The sequence below is a fragment of the Metarhizium robertsii genome (assembly GCF_000187425.2).
Source record: "Metarhizium robertsii ARSEF 23 chromosome Unknown MAA_Scf_5, whole genome shotgun sequence".
Lineage (NCBI taxonomy): Eukaryota > Fungi > Ascomycota > Sordariomycetes > Hypocreales > Clavicipitaceae > Metarhizium > Metarhizium robertsii.
Window position 1 is genome coordinate 1,185,636 of NW_011942193.1, and position 18,902 is coordinate 1,204,537.

At 51.1% G+C, this 18,902-nt stretch overlaps 3 protein-coding genes across 3 annotated transcripts in view; 2 read left to right on the plus strand and 1 right to left on the minus strand.

Annotated features, from left to right (window-relative positions):
• Nucleotides 1-696, minus strand: part of MAA_04291 (sporulation protein SPS19) — a gene marked incomplete at both ends in the record, with an annotated part of 1,519 nt that extends 823 nt beyond the window's left edge. The window contains 3 exons of the mRNA XM_007822289.1: nt 54-118; nt 299-492; nt 642-696. Coding sequence (XP_007820480.1) covers nt 54-118; nt 299-492; nt 642-696 — 314 coding nt within the window. The remainder of the gene's footprint in view (nt 1-53; nt 119-298; nt 493-641) is intronic.
• Nucleotides 697-12,901: 12,205 nt separating this feature from the next.
• MAA_04290 (map kinase) lies at nt 12,902-17,037 on the plus strand (the record flags this gene model as incomplete). The annotated part of the gene is made up of 2 exons (XM_007822288.1): nt 12,902-16,424; nt 16,496-17,037. The coding sequence occupies 2 exons, from the start codon at nt 12,902-12,904 to the stop codon at nt 17,035-17,037; spliced, it is 4,065 nt and encodes a 1,354-aa protein (XP_007820479.1).
• A 954-nt stretch (nt 17,038-17,991) lies between these two features.
• MAA_04289 (Cytidine deaminase, homotetrameric) lies at nt 17,992-18,628 on the plus strand (the record flags this gene model as incomplete). Its single annotated transcript, XM_007822287.2, has 3 exons — nt 17,992-18,353; nt 18,427-18,508; nt 18,587-18,628. 3 exons carry the CDS (start codon nt 17,992-17,994, stop codon nt 18,626-18,628), a joined length of 486 nt encoding a protein of 161 aa, XP_007820478.2.
• Nucleotides 18,629-18,902: the final 274 nt, after the last annotated feature.

Genomic DNA, 18,902 nt, shown 5'->3' on the forward strand with positions numbered 1-18,902 from the left:
TCTCCTGTGCCAGCCCCTTTTTGTTCAGCGTGTTAAAATGTAAATATACTCACATGACAAAGTCGATACCGCCTAGCTCCTTTGCACAGCGGGCAGCAGCCTCCTTCAGGCTCTCAACCTAAAGGCGAAGGTCAGCACGGGACTTCATCAGATACAAAGCTAGTTTAACCATCAGAAGTTCAAAGTAGAGCAGTGCAGCAAAAGCAATCCCCATCATGAATAACATCAAGAGTCAAGACGGTAGACACCTGCAGCGCAACAGAGGCCCTCTTGGAGCATGTTGCCCACGCGTGCTTACCTTGCGGACATCGCATCCTCCGATGCCGATAACCTTTGCACCGGGACGAACTGTTGCGATGTCCCTGGCAGCCTTTTCTGTCTTCTCCACGTTACGTCCAATAATGCAGGCGTTGGCACCCAAACGCACAAGCGCCCTCGTCTGCATACTGCAGATGGTGCCAGCACCACCCGTCACAAAGGCGACGCGACCCTCTGTTGCACAGATTCGCCGTTAGCAAAAGAACATGAGCAGAATTTTTCTTTGCTTGGACCAGAACAAGTCGTTCAAGGTTTAAACTCTAGGCGAAGACTTGGACAGCCCAATTGGTCGAGAGCAGCCAATAACGGGTTGAGGCACTCACTGAATAGGTCATCTCGCCAGATGGGGCTGAGATAATGCGACTCGGGGTAGGACATTGTATGTACGGAATAACGGCTATGCAAACGGCAGCAATTCGTGCGACGAGTGCGAGAGTTGTGATTTGTAGATGAGGTGACGGTGGCAGTGGCAGGTAACGTCTTTCCTGATGATTTGTTGCCGCCAGATGGCCCCTTTCCAAACCGCGGCGAGGCTAGCTGCTCTGTTGAAGCTGTTGAAACGTGCTTATCGCCTTCCAAGTGACGATTGCGATTCAGTAAGTAAGCAGGAAAATATATTTTCGGCAGAGCGCCGTATTTATGTACCGTATGTTTCCAACCCAAGCAACGGAAATTTGCAATTTGGAGTTTGGCCGCTGGATGCGAATGCGATGAGCCTCGGCCCGGTCGTTGCGAGGGTGCGGGGACAATTTTCCTGGGGGAGTTGTGGCCAGCCCATTCCTATTGGTTGCCATGGACGCCGGAGTGATTGGAGCACTCTGCCATATCAACGACATTTGCATTCTGCCACTGTGGATTGTTTAAATGCGGGAGGACCAAGGTTTGTACGGAGTACTCGGTGCGCCAGCCAGTATTCATTCGAGCTTTGCAAATGGAGGGTGCGATTGAGCAAGCGCTGTTCTAGCTCCGTGGTCCGGGGAAGGAGTGGTTTTGCGCCGCAAATGCTCTCTGGAGTTCTCCAACTTGAAGGAACACCAGGAGTCGTGTCGTCTCCTCCAATTGTACAATCCACAAGCGCACCTGTCGAGTTGGACAGAGGCGGGGGGTATCGTGTAATCACTGCCGGACGCGGCCCGACGGCTCGACCAAGAGAGCGGAGAAGAGCGGAGAACCGAGCAACGGCAAGCTCAAGCTGAGCACAGCCCAATTGTCACCACCGTCGGTACTGACTGCGTCTCGCCCTTCAAACGGTCCGTGAGCGTCGTCGTAAGCCACCCGCACAGGCACAAGCAAATACACCTGGGTCTATGATTTCCAAGAATGCCACGAGCAGGACACCAGGCCGAGAAGAGTGTTTGCTCTGCGACATACCGCCACAGGCATGACACGATCGTCTTGGACGTGTCAAAGATGGGTATAATTGCGTGCGTCCGTGGCGAGGAAAAGAGTATTGGACCTGACCGAATACCTGGCGATCGCGACGCTACACTATAGGATAATGCAGTGTTGTAGTATGGTGGTGTTTCTTCGTATCGTGGACAGGTAAATATACTCTGCCACAGATGTACTCAAACCAAGACTGGGACGGGCTTTGATAAAGAGAAATGCACTACTACCAGGAAAGTACCCCACTTTTGGTAGTGCAGTTGGCAGGTGCCATTGATGTCTTTCATCGCTGACATTGGCCATCGTGAGTCGTGCATATCTTTTGGTTTCCTTTTCTTTTTTTTAACGTTTTGGGCAGACGTGCCGGTTGCGCATTACATTTCCCAATGGGACTTTCCGCTGTCGGCGTTCGGAGCCTCTCTTCACTTGATCAGGGAACAGACTTCACGCTATGTCCAAGTTCAGGACACAGACATCCTAGCGTGATACCATATCGCTTCCGAGTTCTGGAGAGAAGCTACGAGCCAATCGCCCTATTACACATCAATGATGCTCAACAATTATTAGTGGTGGCCTGGAATTGACCGGCTGTGAAGGCCAAGCTTTCAAACCACGGACCATTGCAAACATTATACAGCGCACGGCCATTCTCTGTCCCAGAGCCATCTCCTCCAGGCTCAGTTGCGTAACTCGACCCGGGGTTTGGACAACTGGCAACATTGAAAGTAACAACCACCCCCGGGGTTAACTTTGTCGCGACATGACTCCTGGACAGCAAAACGGCCAACCACTTAGCGTACTTGGTACGGGTAATAGTAGCGATTCAGGCTGCCTGAGGGTTCATTTATCCGCACCACCGAGAAGCAGAAATAGAAACAGCCCTGGGCCATGTCAGCCATGCAATGTCGGCCATCAGATCCTTACGACGTTCTCGTTGGAGCAGTGCGGGATGATGCAATCAATCTCTTAGATTTTCGGCATTTGTCTAGTCTCTATGTACGTCATCCGCATGGCCCATGTGTTTTAGTTATACCACCTGGTCTATCCCTGAAGGCTGACGCACTGTGGCCGGCATCCCCAAGGCAAAATAGCATATTAACCTTCGGATGCAAGACAACCAGACATCATATGATCCGCCCTGCTGGCACACAGGCACCTGCATTCACTGGTTGATGAAAGCTTGCTGGTCAAGCTTGGTTGACGCTCGGATCAAGGCACGTCGCAGGAGTGTTGGAAACCGTGCCTCCTCAAACCTATCACATCACAGAGCTCAAGCTAGTTTCGACAAACACGTGAGGTATGTATTTGCGTCTGGGGTGCCAAGCGCTGGCATAAATTGGGACATGTCGGGTTTTTCGGCCGGAGTAATTCGATACAAATTAACGGCTTATCAGGGTAATTTGCCACTGGAGAGCAGATCTGCACAGCGTAGGGGTCCGCCATCACCGGCATATCACGAGCACATCCAGCAGCTGGATACCCGGTCAGATTGTGAGCCTAAAGTTCCTACTGCGACCTCTTCCAGACGCATCTCACGCTGATCCGCAAGTTTCACTTGTTTACAGTTATAGCGCACGATGACTATTGCGGCAATCCCCGTTTTGTCAACCAGGCTCCTGGTTCAGGGCACGATCAAGCTATGAAACAGTGATTACAGTTCATTTCTCGTTCCCGACTCCTTCAACGGCCTTCAACAACATTCGTGCCAGCCACCACTAATAATACAGTGGCAGTAGTGCTCCAAAAGACGCTCGGCAATATATAGGTGATACTCGAGATCCGCACGGTTACAGACGAGACAAGCCCTCCCTGGTACGGCTACTAACATTCGACATGATGGGATTGGCCATGCGTCTCCGCCAAAGTTTAAAGATGCGTCGTCTGGTCAGGTGTGCGTGAAATTCCCGTAACGGCGCGACATGTTAGTCCACCTTGGCAAAAATTCCCGGTTACATGTACCACCACCAACACGCAACCCTTGGGCGACGTCCATACGTATAACTTGCGCCGCCTAGTTTGCTTCCTACTAGACTGACGCAAAAGGATGGTATGACGACGCATTTCTCGGCAGTGTCTCGCGTGGGCCAAGACTACATGTATCCATCCCCCTGCCCTCACGTGGAGAACAAGGGTTTCCCAGTTGCCATGTCGCATGCTTGATTAAGCGGTCGGCATATGCCAAGAAATGCAAACCGAAAAAAAAGAGAGAGAAGCAGCCTCCCTAAAGCACGCAACTCGAGTCTTCAACCCCGGCAGTCTTGGAGAACCGCAATCACGATTCGGCAATGCGTACGGGGTAGAGCACTTGGGGTAGTGCAAGTCAACCTCTTCTTCGTTTCCGGCGGCCGTCGGGGCCGCTCAAGGCTCGTCAGGACTCGTCGGCAAAAATCAAACCGCCCCAAACCCTGACTCGTTTGGTCCCTTCATGATAACGCTCGTGATGGAACTCAACGTGTGCGTAGTAGTAGTACGTAGTATTATTACAGCGCGCTTTCTTTAGCACTACGTAAATTACGACTGATGCTGGGCCGGCCCACGCGCGCCCGTGAATATGGGGTAGAAAAGCAACCCAACATGAAGTACCAAGGTACCTAACCTGGCGTCTCGCTCATGGAGACTTGGCGTGGCCCCAGAGACCGTGCCCCGGACCGTCTCGCAACATTGAGGTCTCGCGCCGCTTGCGGTTGGTCGGTGTTGAAACCGACGGGACGCCATACTCCACCTTTTTTCTTGCCGTCTAGTCTTCGCCCGTCGGCCATGTTAACTGCTTTGAGTATGTGTATCCTGGGGATATTTTTGAATTGCCGCAGGTCCGGCGTAGTTGTGCCACGGCACAGAGTACAGACGGGATCAAAATCGTAATTTGGGCAATCCAGGACATTGGATCGGGTGCAAAACTCGGCGCGGAAATAACCTTCATGATGCCAACCGTTTGGCGCGTCAAGACAAAGCTGTCACGTTTCGGTCTTGCGCTTTGGTCCGAGAGCACGAGGTCAATGAGTAGGCTGCGTCATGCGCGTCGGAGTAAAAAAGAACACACGCTTTCCGGCACAGAATTACTAGTATGCTACCTAATGCCTGGCTGCCTTTCCCAAACTCCATCAAAACCCCATATGCTTGCTAGTGTAAAAACTTGAATGCCAATAAAAATGAATCTCATGCTGGTGCTCGCATGTAAAATGATGTTACAATATGCCCTGTTGTTGTGTTCTGTTGGTTTCCGCTCTCAAATACTGCCATGAAATTTTGCTGTCTTCTTCTTTTTTTTTTTGGTCATGTGTTTTGCTTGCTTTGGTCGAGATCGTTTGCCTGGCTGTGGTATCATGATGCAAAGTGTAGCTCGTGGGCAAACCCGTGCGCCGCGGTGCGTGTGCTCTCGATGCATCAGCAAAGACAAGAAGAGTTGTGGTTGCCCGAAGCCTGTCCCAACCCAAATCAATGCGGTATCAACACTCCTTCGTCCTTTGTTGTACATGTCGTATCATGAAGCAAATGTTGGGTATGGTTCCTCTCAGGGTTTGGGCTCTAGGACACGTGGTTGGATCATCTTGAGCCCACGTCAGACGATTGTTTGAACACCATGTATAATGGCCCCCAGGACGCAATCCATGCTGCTCATCCGCAACACAGCGGGCAGCTCTCAGGGATGACAATGAATCGTTCATGAGGCCCCATGGGGCACGAGCGGTCCTTGCTCCCATCAGTCGAGGTGCTGCAGAAGTGGGCACCGGGATCTGTGCAAGACGTATAGATGTAATAGTTCTTGGTAAAGTTGCACATGGTGAGGACTTGGTCTGAAAGGACAAGGAATTGGAAGATGGCGTTGCCTTCTCATGTGCCCATGCGAGTGGTGTTGAACCAGTGCGAGAGGAATCGGGGTGAGTGACCGAGGAGGTGCAGCGTCCGTTATATAATGGAAAAATTCGACGATCAATCGAGGCAACGGCCAACCAAGTCCGACCAGACCAGAGAAGGTGGATCAAGAAGCTTGTATGTATATATCGACTTGGTAAGATGCCCGCTGATATTATAGCAGGCTCTGCTATGATGGTCGTCCAGCAAGAACCTGCCACCTGGCCGAGAAGTATGCAAGCTTGTGGTGGGGCGAGTAGGGAAGATGGGAGGGTTAAGAACGGAGATTTCTATTGCGGAGGGCAAGACAAGTTTGGATGAGAGGAGCGGGTGGGTGGATGTTGTTGATATCATAAAACCCTGTGGGCTATATAGCATGGGGGGAAAGAGAAAGGATGATGGATGGATGTTGTGGTGACAGCCACTTTGGTTAGCGGAATGCGCATCCGGGGGGCCCTAAGACAGGGGATTTGCTTTTGAGACGCTTCTATGCCATGTCTGAGAATGATAATGTGGCAGTTCTGGCCGCACGGAGGGGCGTGTAGGTGTCGGTAAGGATGAAGAAGCAAAAATAAAAAAATAAAAAAAATCAAGGGTGGTAATGTCCTCCTAGGGGGAAAGAAGTACCTGGAAGAATAAAACAACACGGCCGGTCATGGACCGCCTCGTCCCGCTCTTTTGGTGGGACACAAACTCTTTGCTCCCAGGAGGGTGAGAGATGGACAAGCACCTACCTACAGTGGGTGTACCTACCTAGTAGGTAGGTAGGTGGAATATGTACATGTCTAAACACAATAATAGGTCTGGCTGCCAATTTCAAAAGACTGTCCTGTACTCGGAACGCTGACGTCGTAAATGGTCCAGACAGCAAACTTGACTGCAGAGGACAAGGTGGGCGCTTAGGTTGCGGTACTGCGCATACGTCGTATACAGTGTACATGAGAAGGTACTCGGTAACGACTGCCATAAGCTCTCTCTGGCTGTGCTCACCGGCTCCTACGTGCATATGCTTTGCCTCAATGTCCAATCAGGTGTCATGGCTATCCTCCGTAAAAGATGGAGTGCATGCCTGCAAGCCACCCCGTCCTCCACACAGCAATTTGTACGGAGCACGGTGTACTGCCGTTCAACTGGGTGATGGTAGTCGGCGATCATGCTGCCAGGGCTAACGCTAACCGGTGGGTGTCAAAGCAAAAGTAACTTAACCCTTGCGGAAGAGTGTGGGAGCATGGGCGTGTCGGCGTGTGGTGAGTGTGATGAATTGAACGAATCGAATCGTCAGCTTCTGCCAAGTTCACTTGACCGGGCCTAGCTCTTTTGTGGACAGCTCATTCGCAGGCGGCAGGGAGAGAACAATCACCATCTCCTGGCTCAATGTCGTGCGTGAGCGGGACATTTGTGGGCAGCGCAAAGAGGCTCAACGGCGGTGCGACAATCCCTGGCTTGCCATGTCCGCCAAACGCAGGGACGTGTGTTGTATGTATGAGCATATTACTTAAGTACATGCAGAGCTCGGGAGTAGGCACGACGACCAAGTCTAATCAATCGTCGCGGTGCTGCCTCCGTGAACCGTGAACCGTGCTCAGGCGTCCGCATAGACGATGACACATGTGCAAGCTTGTGCGCCACAGAGCCTTACCACTTACCCACGAGTCTGTGGTGGCCATGACCTCAAGTGCTGCTTGTATGTCCATACATACATGTATGTATATACACCACTTAAGTACGTAAGTACCCAGACAAAATTAAACTGCCTGGCCCGGGCGTCTTCTTGGTCCATGTTCCCTGTTGCTTTCAGTCCTATCATCTTCCGTGTCAAGGATTTCGAGAGAACAAGGCATAATCTAGCATCCCTTACTATCGTATGTAATATTATATCAAAATTGATGTATGGAGTCTGGTACTCTGTAATATGAACGGAGTACATGCTCTCACAAAGTACAACCGCTGGTGCTAGGAGGCGCCACTCAGCCATCATCGACGACATGGGTCAACGTCAAATGCATGCACGGACGCAGCAAGTGCTACGCGCATGCCCTGGTAAAGACTTGAGACGCACACGCACCAGCCTCATTACGATCGAGGCTCCATACTTAAGTAGGGGACAACCGCCACCACGATCTCAGACACATCAGGGCCACATTGTACTATCACCACAATGTCGGTCCGAAGTGGGATTTCGGAAGCGACTGTGTGACAAGGAGCGGCCCGGTAGACAGAACTTCTGCAATTTATCGCATCACCATGGCGTGATTGCTTCTTCGGGGGCGTAGCAAAGCTCTGTTGGTAAACTCTAAACTAAACAGCACCTCTTTGCCCGGTGTCAAAGAACATGCCAAGGTGAAAGTGCGTGTTTGATGTTGGGGAGCCGAGTCCTTGCGAAGAACATTGAATGCCAGGGCCCTTCCCGACACCCCCAAAGGTGGCTAATGACACTTCAATGTGGTCCATGTCATCTTGGCTTTGACAAGCGAGACGCTAACAGGCGCCCGTCGTCGGAGCGTACTCCGTAGCACGCCACGACTTATTCGACAATGGCTTGAGGCTCCAAGTCGTTACTGAGTACCTAGGTAGTTACTTCGCAAGGGGTTCATTTTACAACGACTGGTGGAAACCGACATCAATCAAAGGCCAGAGTTGGAATAGTAATTCGAGTTGAGAGAGAGGCGGTCGGAAATCGTCCGTGCTCCCCGGTGAAGTTATAGTGTCAATCTGGTATGTACGTACCAAGATTGAACCTACTAGGCAGGAGGCAGCCGCGATGGGCCCAGATGTCCCTGTAGCATCCTTTGATCCATAAGGCGCGACCCAGGAATGGAAACAACCACCGACTGGACTACGAGTGGGAAAGGGCTGGGCAGAAGAAGCACTTGAGGGGACGTGGTCGGCTTCAACGCCCAACTTCAAGCACAGCTACACCCTAAGCACCGTGCCTTGCCTCCGTCAATAAACAATTACTCCAATATCACGGAACTGGAAGCAGACAAAATAAGGTGTGGACGGCACAGATCCAAGACCTGATGCAAGACCTGATGTTGCGGCCGCGAAACGCGAAACACATCTCCAATCGCCAACACAACCAATCGAGGGTCCTTGTAAAGTACAACGCTACTTGTATGTACTAGTAGCTTTGCTCCATACTTAAGTACGCTTCAATGCTGCCTTACTGCCGCGATGCTATTGCAACATACTACTAGGATCCCCTCAAGGATAGAGCCGGTTAATGGGCCATCTGATGCAGCTACTCCGTACTGCACCGCTCCCTACGCCTCGCGTGCGGACCTGCCATCCAAACCATCTCCAAGCATCAGACCACACAGACAGACTTTACGGAGTACAGCCCCAGCCTTGGAGATCAGGGGCAAATAATTCGCTGAAGAACATGCACAGTGCATTGCAACTCGCCTAGGCCCTAGAGATCATCAACGAGACGAAAACATCAGTTGCTAATATGGAGATGCCTTCATCTAGCTGGCAAGACATTGCACTAGAGCGCCCCAGTCAATCTATATTTCAACCCCGCTATGCCCTCTGTCCTCATTCGTATCACTTGTGCGCATACATACAATTAACAATGGACAATCTAGGCCAAACCGACGAAGGATGAAGTTGATCGCGTCAAGTCATCTTCCCCCTGGCTCTGCAAAATCTCCCCAAAACCGCCAAAAGCAATTGTGATTTCTCGTTCGACGATAGCAGTACTAGTACTAAATGAATACCGACCCTAGGGCTCTGTGCGAATTTGAAGGGATCGATAGGTTACGGAGCACACCCGACGTCAATCAATTCTCTTCATGCCATCCAGTCCATGGAGGTCCAAGCGCACCCCTCGAGACCAGCATGCCAGACACTGCGCCAAATCCTCGGGTTCAAAATGCTTGGTCGCCGTAGGTGATTGTCGCAATCGCCGCCGCATCTGCGGGATTTCTTCTTTCTTTTCTCGGTCCCTCTGTCTCGCATTTTAGTCGCAGGCCACTGGAGCCAATGCTGGCTCATACATACATTGTACATGGTGGCTACACATCAGTCATTTCTCAGTTTCCCTTCGTGTCTGACCAGGTGGCAGATTAGACAGCACTACACAGGGAGCCTGTGTCTGTGATGCGGCTTAAACTCCACCTGTACATACCACTTCCCTTCTGGGGAAAGCTTTTGGTGCTGTTTGTTCCCATTTCACATTGAACTTACTCCGTATGTAAACAGGTACTATTGGGATGACAATGCCGTCTCGGGGACGACACCTTACGCTCAAGGCGTATCATGTCGCGAAACTGTGAAGACCTCCTTCTAGACCAAGAACAGGCTCTTCAAGGTGGTTGTCACATCAGCCACCAACGTCAATGCCCAAGCATGAGTGTCTCCCACGACCATTGCGGCAGTATGTATTTGAATTTGCGGCCACTGTCTTCACCCCCATGGTAGAGAAACCGAACTTCACTATAAAGGAGGCCCTCACCCGGGAGCATCATAAAGAATACTATCGGTACGGAGTACGTACATAGATGTTGTGACCAGCCACCGGAGTCAGTTTCGTGTAAGACTTCTCGATCGGGCGACATGCAGCTTACCCCAGACCTTTCACGACAATCATTACTTGTTCGAGTCATCATGTCGGTTTGGTTTATGCCATGGGTGATGAACAGTCTGCTACAAACGGTCCGTGGGGGTCGTTTTGCATCATATTTTCGAAAAGTTAAATCTACAACTGGCTTACATCTATCTGTTTGGATGCACAGCTCAGTCTCGATTCATACCATGGCAAGTACAAAAGGTCCTAGTTTCAGCCTGAAAAGCACACCATTCCGCGCACAGATTCTTCGTCTTAGACTTGAAGGTATTCCGGAAACAGCCCTCATCTACCTTAACCTCCAAGGGACCAAATGATAGGTTATTGCAGCAGGTCCTTGTGCACCACAAGACTGGAGAAGAAGTACGTACTTACAATCGGCCACAACTAACCATTGATTCATTACTATTTCGAAAACTACCAGGTACGGAAAGCCGCTAAAAATCAAGACTAGAGGTGATATTGCGCAGGCACCATTGGTCTGGTAATACTGGCCTTATCAACTCCCGGCTCGTTCGGACTTCACGCATGAAGGACATGCCGGATCGGCTCGCTACCCAGCCTTGCAGTATGGCAGGGTTCCAGGATGTGAAGCACGATGCACCAGCATTTAGTATCCCTGATGCGGAGGTGTCCAACAGTAAATGTCACTGTAGCAATGTGATAGAGCAGTCAACCCCAGCACTGGCGCAGTCTGTACCAGGGATCTGGCAATTTCATTCCAGTCGACACGAGGCAAGTCAAAAATGAATGATGGCATTGGGATTGCGCATACCGCTGATATCATCACACGCTTGGCAGCCTTGCTATTACTACCTTTCCAGTAGCCTACCAAAGTCTTGCAGGTTTGGTCCTCTTACCTTGATAGTACTCCTCACAAGTCCTATCAAATGCAGCCGCTTGCAAAGTATAGTGGTACTGGGCAGTATTGCAAGGATGCTTCTTTCCCACAGCCATAAACCTTAGTGTCCATACCACTCTGTATGCACAACATGTCCCCCCCCTCCTTTCTCGTAAAGGCATAACAAAATATTGAGCTTCGGTATAGGACCAATGAGATTTGACCTTTGGAAACAAGTCCGCGTAGTGTGAACAAGCCGAACTTTCTCCCTGTAACCATTGAGGGCAGGGGAATAGACCATCCAGAATGAACGTGTATGTATGTATACGGAATCGGGGCTCCTTTAGCGGAGAGGTTTGGGATTGTTGGTGCTAGTCAGGACCTTGATAACCACCATTCCGTCCTTTAAACTGCACTCTGAGCATTACCTGGTAGTTTCGTTACCCACCCCGGGATGTCATCCGATGAATGAAAATGCGAGCAGGGGCTGTGCCACGAGACTTTCTCATGGCCCTACTCAACACGCTCTTGCGGCATTTCAAGGATCCAGCAGGTTTGTACAAAGGATTTGGATATTGTCTTCGTAAGCGGAAGGGCTTATAGTCCCGAATCGAAATGGGCGCATGGAAAACAGACGATCGGGGGTCGATCTAAGTAGTAACATACGTACTATTCTGTAGACACTGTAGATTGAGTATTATATAGATTAGTACATGGTCGTCTGCGCCTCTCCACCTCCCCCGAATATTCAAGATCGTATGTATGTATGTATGCATGTATGTACATACATATCCCCCGGCCTCGGCAAGCCAGCAGTCCGATGGACAGATATCACCCTGCTTTTAAAAGTGGCTGGCTGGTTGTGCAATAATCTGCAGGACTGAACAGTCAAAGCGTAACGCCCCGAGTTTCATGAACAAGCTGGCTCTTCTCCACTGCGGGCCGAAGAGATGGAGTTCTGCTCGGATCTGGGTCTGCATGATTGATTAATACTGGAGCCTTTGTTGCTTGCGTCGTTTGGCGGCGCCATCTGTATGTAATAATTATCGGCCAAAGCCAACGTGCATTCGCTGCGTGTTGGTTGCGCTGAAGCAGCACGAGACATGATAGGTCTCAGTGGACTGCCCGACATGGGTAACATACCTAGATACATATATAATAATATCAGCCAAGTATTCGCACGTTTCCCAACTGGATGCGCGGTAAACTAAGAAAATATCAACGCTTTGACGGCGAATCGGACGCGGTGTCATATTACTCTCTGTTGTTTGGCCATCACCATGCTCTCTCTGTCTTATTACCTTGGGGCGTATGGCTGACTAGTGAGGGACTGCAACCACAAAAAACTTATCACGTTAGAATTTTATTTCACCGAGTATGCTGCTCCCGTGAATCAAAAAAAGGCCAAACGCAAGTACTCGGCACAATACATGGCATGGTTGATGACGAGCAGACCATGCAAGTAAACAGGAAAACGTCGCCCAGTTGAACACTTAAAGGGGGAAATTTAACTGCCCATCAGCCACACTCGCAGCTTGAGCGCCACACTTTGCCATTCGCACCAGCCAATCAGAATGCGGTTAGACCTCCAGGTGCCACCACTGTCCTTAAGCTTGCCACTTTGCGTGTCGCGCGGTCAATCACGATGTGTTCGGACGACAGCTCTAGGGGGGCAAGCAAGATGGGATAAGCAACCCATCCAACAACAGCTCTTGCAATATCACCAACCCGAACCATCCGCGTACACCAGTTGTGGCCGGCGCAATTCCATCAACAGCGACACTTACATATGCTGCGTTTTGACTACCGCCCGTGATTGACTGTTGGCCATCGGGCTCGAGCCCCTCCTTTTAGGTGTTGAGCAGGGTGTTCTGTTTGAGCCCGAGGGGCTCCTCCTAAAGCACCAGACTGCTCCTGAGGCACTCGAGGTCGCCATCATGTCGGACCCGTCTCCTCGGGCTGTCCGCTTTTCTGGCGGCGAGGATGAGCTGCAGCAGGAGAGACCCAAGCCACGAAGACCGTCGGTAGTCGTCAGCCCTGATGCTGTCAACTCGTCACCCGGGTCCGAGGACGAACCCAACGCTATAGAGGGGCACAGCGAAATCAACGACTTGAACCGATATGTTGACGCCCCCACGCATGCCAGTTCTCTTGCGTCGATACCCGCCAAGACTGTTGTCAATGGTGTTGCTGTTGGTGTTGGCTCGAAGACGCAGTGGAACAATGTAAGCGATGACGGCACTCCGTATGCCAATGGTGGCCGACCACAGCGACCGCTTGCCCCAGCCAGAACTCCGTCCAATACATACAACCCGGCCACATCTCGAAAACCGCGGCCATCTCAGCAGACACAGCCGTTCGTCGAGTCCATGCGGTCGTCGTCCAAGACCCGAACCAGACAGAGCGAGAGTAGATTTCGAGCACAAGAACGAGCCTATATCCAGAAGCTTCGGCATGATGCCGCCTCTGGAGAATACTTTTCATCATACCAAGGAATGAACGGGAACGACTCCGACTCCGAGGGCGAGACACCGAATTCCGAAGGACCATATGATATCGGCCCGGATCAAGAAACCAACATGTTTTACGGCAGCGATAACTTGCTACCCACCGAGGAGGACATGAATGACCCGAACAACAGGGATAGGCTTGAGTGGTACGCCATGCTTGAGGCCGTCTTGACTGGCGACGTTGTTCGTCAAGAAAAGAAGCGGCTTATCGGTTCTTCAGACCAACAAGCCAGTAAAACGGCCCACAGGTCAGAACTGTGGCTCGGCGTTCGGGCCAAATGTTGCGGCAGACAGCTTCCAGTCCAGAAACGCATGGTCGAAGAGGCTCGGAGCACGGTTGATCGACTCTTGGACGACATCATCAATTTTGAGGTCAAGGGCGAGAGTGTGGCTGGGAAACCACCTTACGAGCAGGTCCAGGATATTGTGAAGAAGATCGAGAAGTGCGAGAGTCTTTATCCCTCATGGCAATCCCTGGCAGCGGAACACAAAACGGCTGCCTCGCCTCAATTCCAAGAGGCCTATGAGGCCATCTTTTCCTGGTACAACACGAACAAGATGATCAATACGGAACTGTCCATTTTGAAGAAGTGGGTTGGAAATGAAGAGCTAGACTTTTCTCGCACCAAACAAAGGTCACCTGCTGTGGACGGCATCACGAATGATGAGACATCTTTCCTCGATAGATTGATGAAAGAGGACGGCTTGCAATCCCTCTACGACGACGATGAGCGAACTCCCCAGAAGGGTATGCTCTGGCCTATTTCTTCCATCATTAGCAAAGCCAAAGAGACGCTTATTCGCAACTCTGCGCCCTTCCGAAAACGCCACCTACCGCCATATCTAGAGGAACTGTTGACCCTCATCAGTTTCCCGTCTCGGCTCATTGAGGAAATCACGAAGACACGTCTCGAATACGCTAAGAGAGTTAAAGAGGCCGCTCAGCAGAATCCAATGATGCAAGAACAGATGATTTCACAATTCCAACTTCTCCTCAAGTTTGCCATTAGAATCAAGCAGGAGTATCTTTCTATTGAAAGCCCCGAACCCGGCTGGGACCTACCACCGTGTATCGATGAGTCATTCGATCAGGTTGTGTTGGAAGCGCTCAAGTACTATTTCAAGATGTTGAATTGGAAACTAAGCGGAAACAAGAATTCGTTCAAAGAAGCAGAGTTACTGTTTCAAGAATGGGACTTTGCCAACTACATTGGAAGTCACTTACAGGGTGGCCAAATCGAGGTAGCAGAGCAATTCAGCTCCCTAACATTCAAGGCTCTGAACCGTTTGAGTGAAACGTTTGAAAAGGAGCTACAGGTGAAACCCAAAGAAAGCGCCACCGATATGAGCAAGCGATACAAGGCCTGTCTCGATTCCGTACGTATTCGCCAACGGATGCTGCAAAGATTCGGGAGAATGCTTAGCGACAATTATGAGCATTCTTCTGATTTCAGCATTTGCTTTCCGCCAGAGACTATGCAAAAGTTTTACGATCAGCTAGTAGCGTCCGGCCACTTCCTTCTACAAACCGGGGTGTATGAAAAGCAAGAAAAATATATTATTGCATCTCCAGAGCTTCACGGCAAGTTGGATGACATGCAAGCAATGATGGCTGTGACCTCAATAGATCGGTTTCCAGACCTGGGCGAGCAATATCTCCTCATCCTGCGACCAGAAGGCAGTTTCCACTGGTTTGGAGAAAAAGTCGATGTGCCTCTACGAGAACAGAATATCGATCTGAAACGGGGTCAGGCTCGGTTGTGCGCAACAGGGTCTCAGGCACTACCGGAAGCAAGAAAGGCCTTCCTTGACGCAGTGGATATGCACCTGGATCTACGCCAGGAGTCTAGGTCCAATATTCACAAAGTCAACGTGAGACTTGTGGAGATTCGGCGGGTGGCCTACAAGCTGTCCAGCACGTTCATGGACAGTGTCGAGGTGATCCGCAAACAGGCTGAAGGGAAGGATTGCCAGGAATTGATTCAAACATGCTTTGTCTTTGCTACTGAGTTCGGCCAACGGTCACTACTCTACATGGACCACAATAGACGGCAGATGAACAATTTGAAACTCACCAAGCTTGCTCTTGATTGGGTGAGCTTCATCTGTGACGACTGCATTGCTTCAGATCGAAAGACGTTTAGATGGGCCGTGCTGGCTCTGGAATTTGCCATGGGCATGACCAGGGGAAAGCATATTCTTACACTTGGCGATGAGGAGTATGAGAGGCTCAGAAGAAAGGTAGGTGGCTGCATGTCACTCTTGATCTCCCATTTCGACATCATGGGTGCCAGATCCAACCTGGCAGCGCAAGCAGAAAAGGAACGGATTGAAGCTCTTTTGGGACAGTTCAGGAAACTGGACAAGAACAGAATGCTCGACGACGAGGAGGCATCGCGCTGCACCACAGAGCAGCGTTTGATGCGATTGGATGTTGTGGATGAGCTGAGGCATGAGAAGGAAGGGGAGAGACGCGCACTGGGTCGTGTACTGGAGGCCAACAATGAAGCCGATCGATCGCTTGCCTATTTGTCCTCGTCAGCAACCAATGTCACGAAGAGGTGGCAGCAGGGACACTTTGTTGGTGGTGGCACTTTTGGCAATGTGTATGCGGCCATGGACCTAGACACTGGTCTGCTGATGGCTGTCAAAGAGATCAGACTGCAAGATCCAAAGCTGATTCCTACCATTGCCGAGCAAATCAGAGAGGAGATGGGTGTCTTGGAAGTATTGGACCATCCCAATATCGTGCAATACCACGGCATTGAAGTCCATCGAGATCGTGTGTACATCTTTATGGAATATTGCTCTGGAGGATCGCTAGCGAACCTGCTCGAGCATGGACGAATAGAGGATGAGCAAGTCATTACCTTTTATGCCCTGCAGCTTCTGGAGGGATTGGTGTATCTGCATGAAAGTGGCATTGCTCATCGAGACATCAAGCCAGAGAGTACGTGTCTACCGTGTTTTAAGTTTCTTTATACGTATACAACGTTTTGCGCTAACATTGTATGTCTGCAGACATCCTTCTCAACCATAATGGAATTATCAAGTATGTGGATTTTGGGGCTGCCAAGGTCATCGCCCGCCAAGGACGTACGCTGGCGGCGGATTTACATGCCACAAAACCCAACAAATCCATGACGGGCACTCCCATGTACATGTCGCCGGAAGTTATCAAAGGAGAGAACCCGGGACGAGCGGGCTCTGTGGACATTTGGTCGCTCGGCTGCGTCGTTTTGGAAATGGCCACTGGTCGACGGCCATGGGCCAACCTGGACAACGAATGGGCCATCATGTACAACATTGCACAAGGCAACCCGCCACAGCTTCCAACAGCTGACCAAGTCAGCCCTGCGGGGCTTGATTTTCTGTCCAAGTGCTTCACACGAAACCCAAAGGAACGGCCATCGGCCGTGGAGCTTCTTCAGCACGAATGGATCATGGCTGTTCGAAGCCAGGTGGTCGAACCAATGACCCCGAGCGACAGCAGCTCATCGGCGCAGATGACTCCGTTGACGGCGAGTTCTAGCAAGGGCAGTTACATGCCGGATGGATCATAACGGCGATGAGACTACTTGCTGCCTGAACTGATACATGGCGCAGTAACACCTAGATGAACGATTCCCATGTCTTTTTTTTCTCTTCGTCTTTTTCTTTCTTCTTTATTTGTATCCAAACCAAGGCTGGGGGAGGCATATTTACTACCATGACGACGCGGTTGAATGCAGTTTCTGGGTGTATATCTATGGCAGGGATAAGATGATTCAATTGTCTCTATCATATCAAGTTGAAGCATGGCCGGGGAAACGCATCGGGCAGAATTTATGAGATACCATTTGACGTAATGGCGAGGCTTAGCTTGTATAGCATGAGGTCGATGCTGGCAGAGAAGTAATGAAAGCGGCAAGTTTTCGAGGCAGTGATTTCCCTGGACGAACCATGAAGCCATGTACATGTACATGTATGTGATTAATACCTTGCAGACGTTCCATGGCGCATCCTGGCAACGATGACGTTTCTGCAGTTTAGCAACAACCGTGTCCCATGCAGTTACGTACATTCTGGGTAAAAGCGTCAGACAAAACTCGCGGCTCACATTCGGCAGTGTCCCCGACAGCCTCGACAGCCTCGACAGCACGTTGCCCAAAACGGCTCTCTAACCGCCTACGGAGGACTTCTCCGAGCGCCACATCCAACGACCAAGATGCAGATTCCCCGCATGACAGCCAAAATGTGGGGGAGCTTCCTGGCAAACAGTCCATGTCCAGAAAGAGTAAGACACCAGACGGTACCGAGTACAAACCTCCATGAAGGCCATCTCACATCCTCGTTTTTGCTCCCTCTCCTTCCCCTCTCTTTTTCTTCTTCTTCCTCTTCTTTCTCCCTGGAGCTCCGTCTCCGACCTCTCTCAACAAATACACAGCTTCCATTGAAAATACTTTGGTCCTTTGTTTCCCCGCCGTGCTGGGAGGCCACAAAAAAAAAGGAAGGGAAGAAGATAAAAAGACAAAGCCATGTCCCGCGCGCCGCCGACCATCCACGCCTCCTCATCAGCCGCCTCCATCGCAGCGACATGCGAAGCGCACGCCCTCACGCCGGAGCAGTTCGCCGCGCTGCGCTCCCAGGCGTCCGCCGCCAAGGCCGCGGCCTACTGCCCCTACAGCAAGTTCCGGGTGGGCGCGGCGGTCCTGGGCGACGACGGCTCCGTCACCACGGGGGCCAACGTCGAGAACGCCTCGTACCCCGTGGGCACGTGTGCCGAGCGCGTGGCCCTCGGCAAGGCCGTCACCGACCGCGGCCTGAGGGCCTTCAAGGCCGTGGCTGTGGCGACGGACGTCGCTCCGCCCGCGAGCCCTTGCGGCATGTGTAGGCAGTTGTGAGTTTTGGGATGCCCTCGCGTGAGAAGGTGGTGGGCTTTGGAGCTAATCCTTGCCGGGGGGGGGGGGCAGTATTCGCGAGTTTTGCAGGCTGGACATGCCCGTCATCATGTTTGACAAGGATGAGAATTATGTGGTTCTTACGCTGGAAGAGGTACGTCGTTTGCTTTGAAAGAAAGGGGGAAGGGGCGTCATTGTGAGGATTGGTTTGACTGACGCGCCGGTTTGATAGTTGCTGCCCTTGTCTTTTGGGCCCGAGAAGCTGGGAATGTGATGGGCGTTTCAGGCTGGGAGTTGCGGAGCTGGGGCTGTGGAAGAGCGCTTTTTGGAGTTGGTGAAGTCGAGAATCGGCATTGGATGGGGGCTGTGGTCATGATTTCATGAGAGAAATACATTCACGGTAATGCACATTACAAACTTCATATTGAAACACTTCTATAGGACTATCATGGCTATACTCCTATACATACCATTAGAAGATGTAGTAGCTTGACCCGTGGATTTAGCTAATACAAGTACTACTATACCCACGACCTAAATTTGAGACT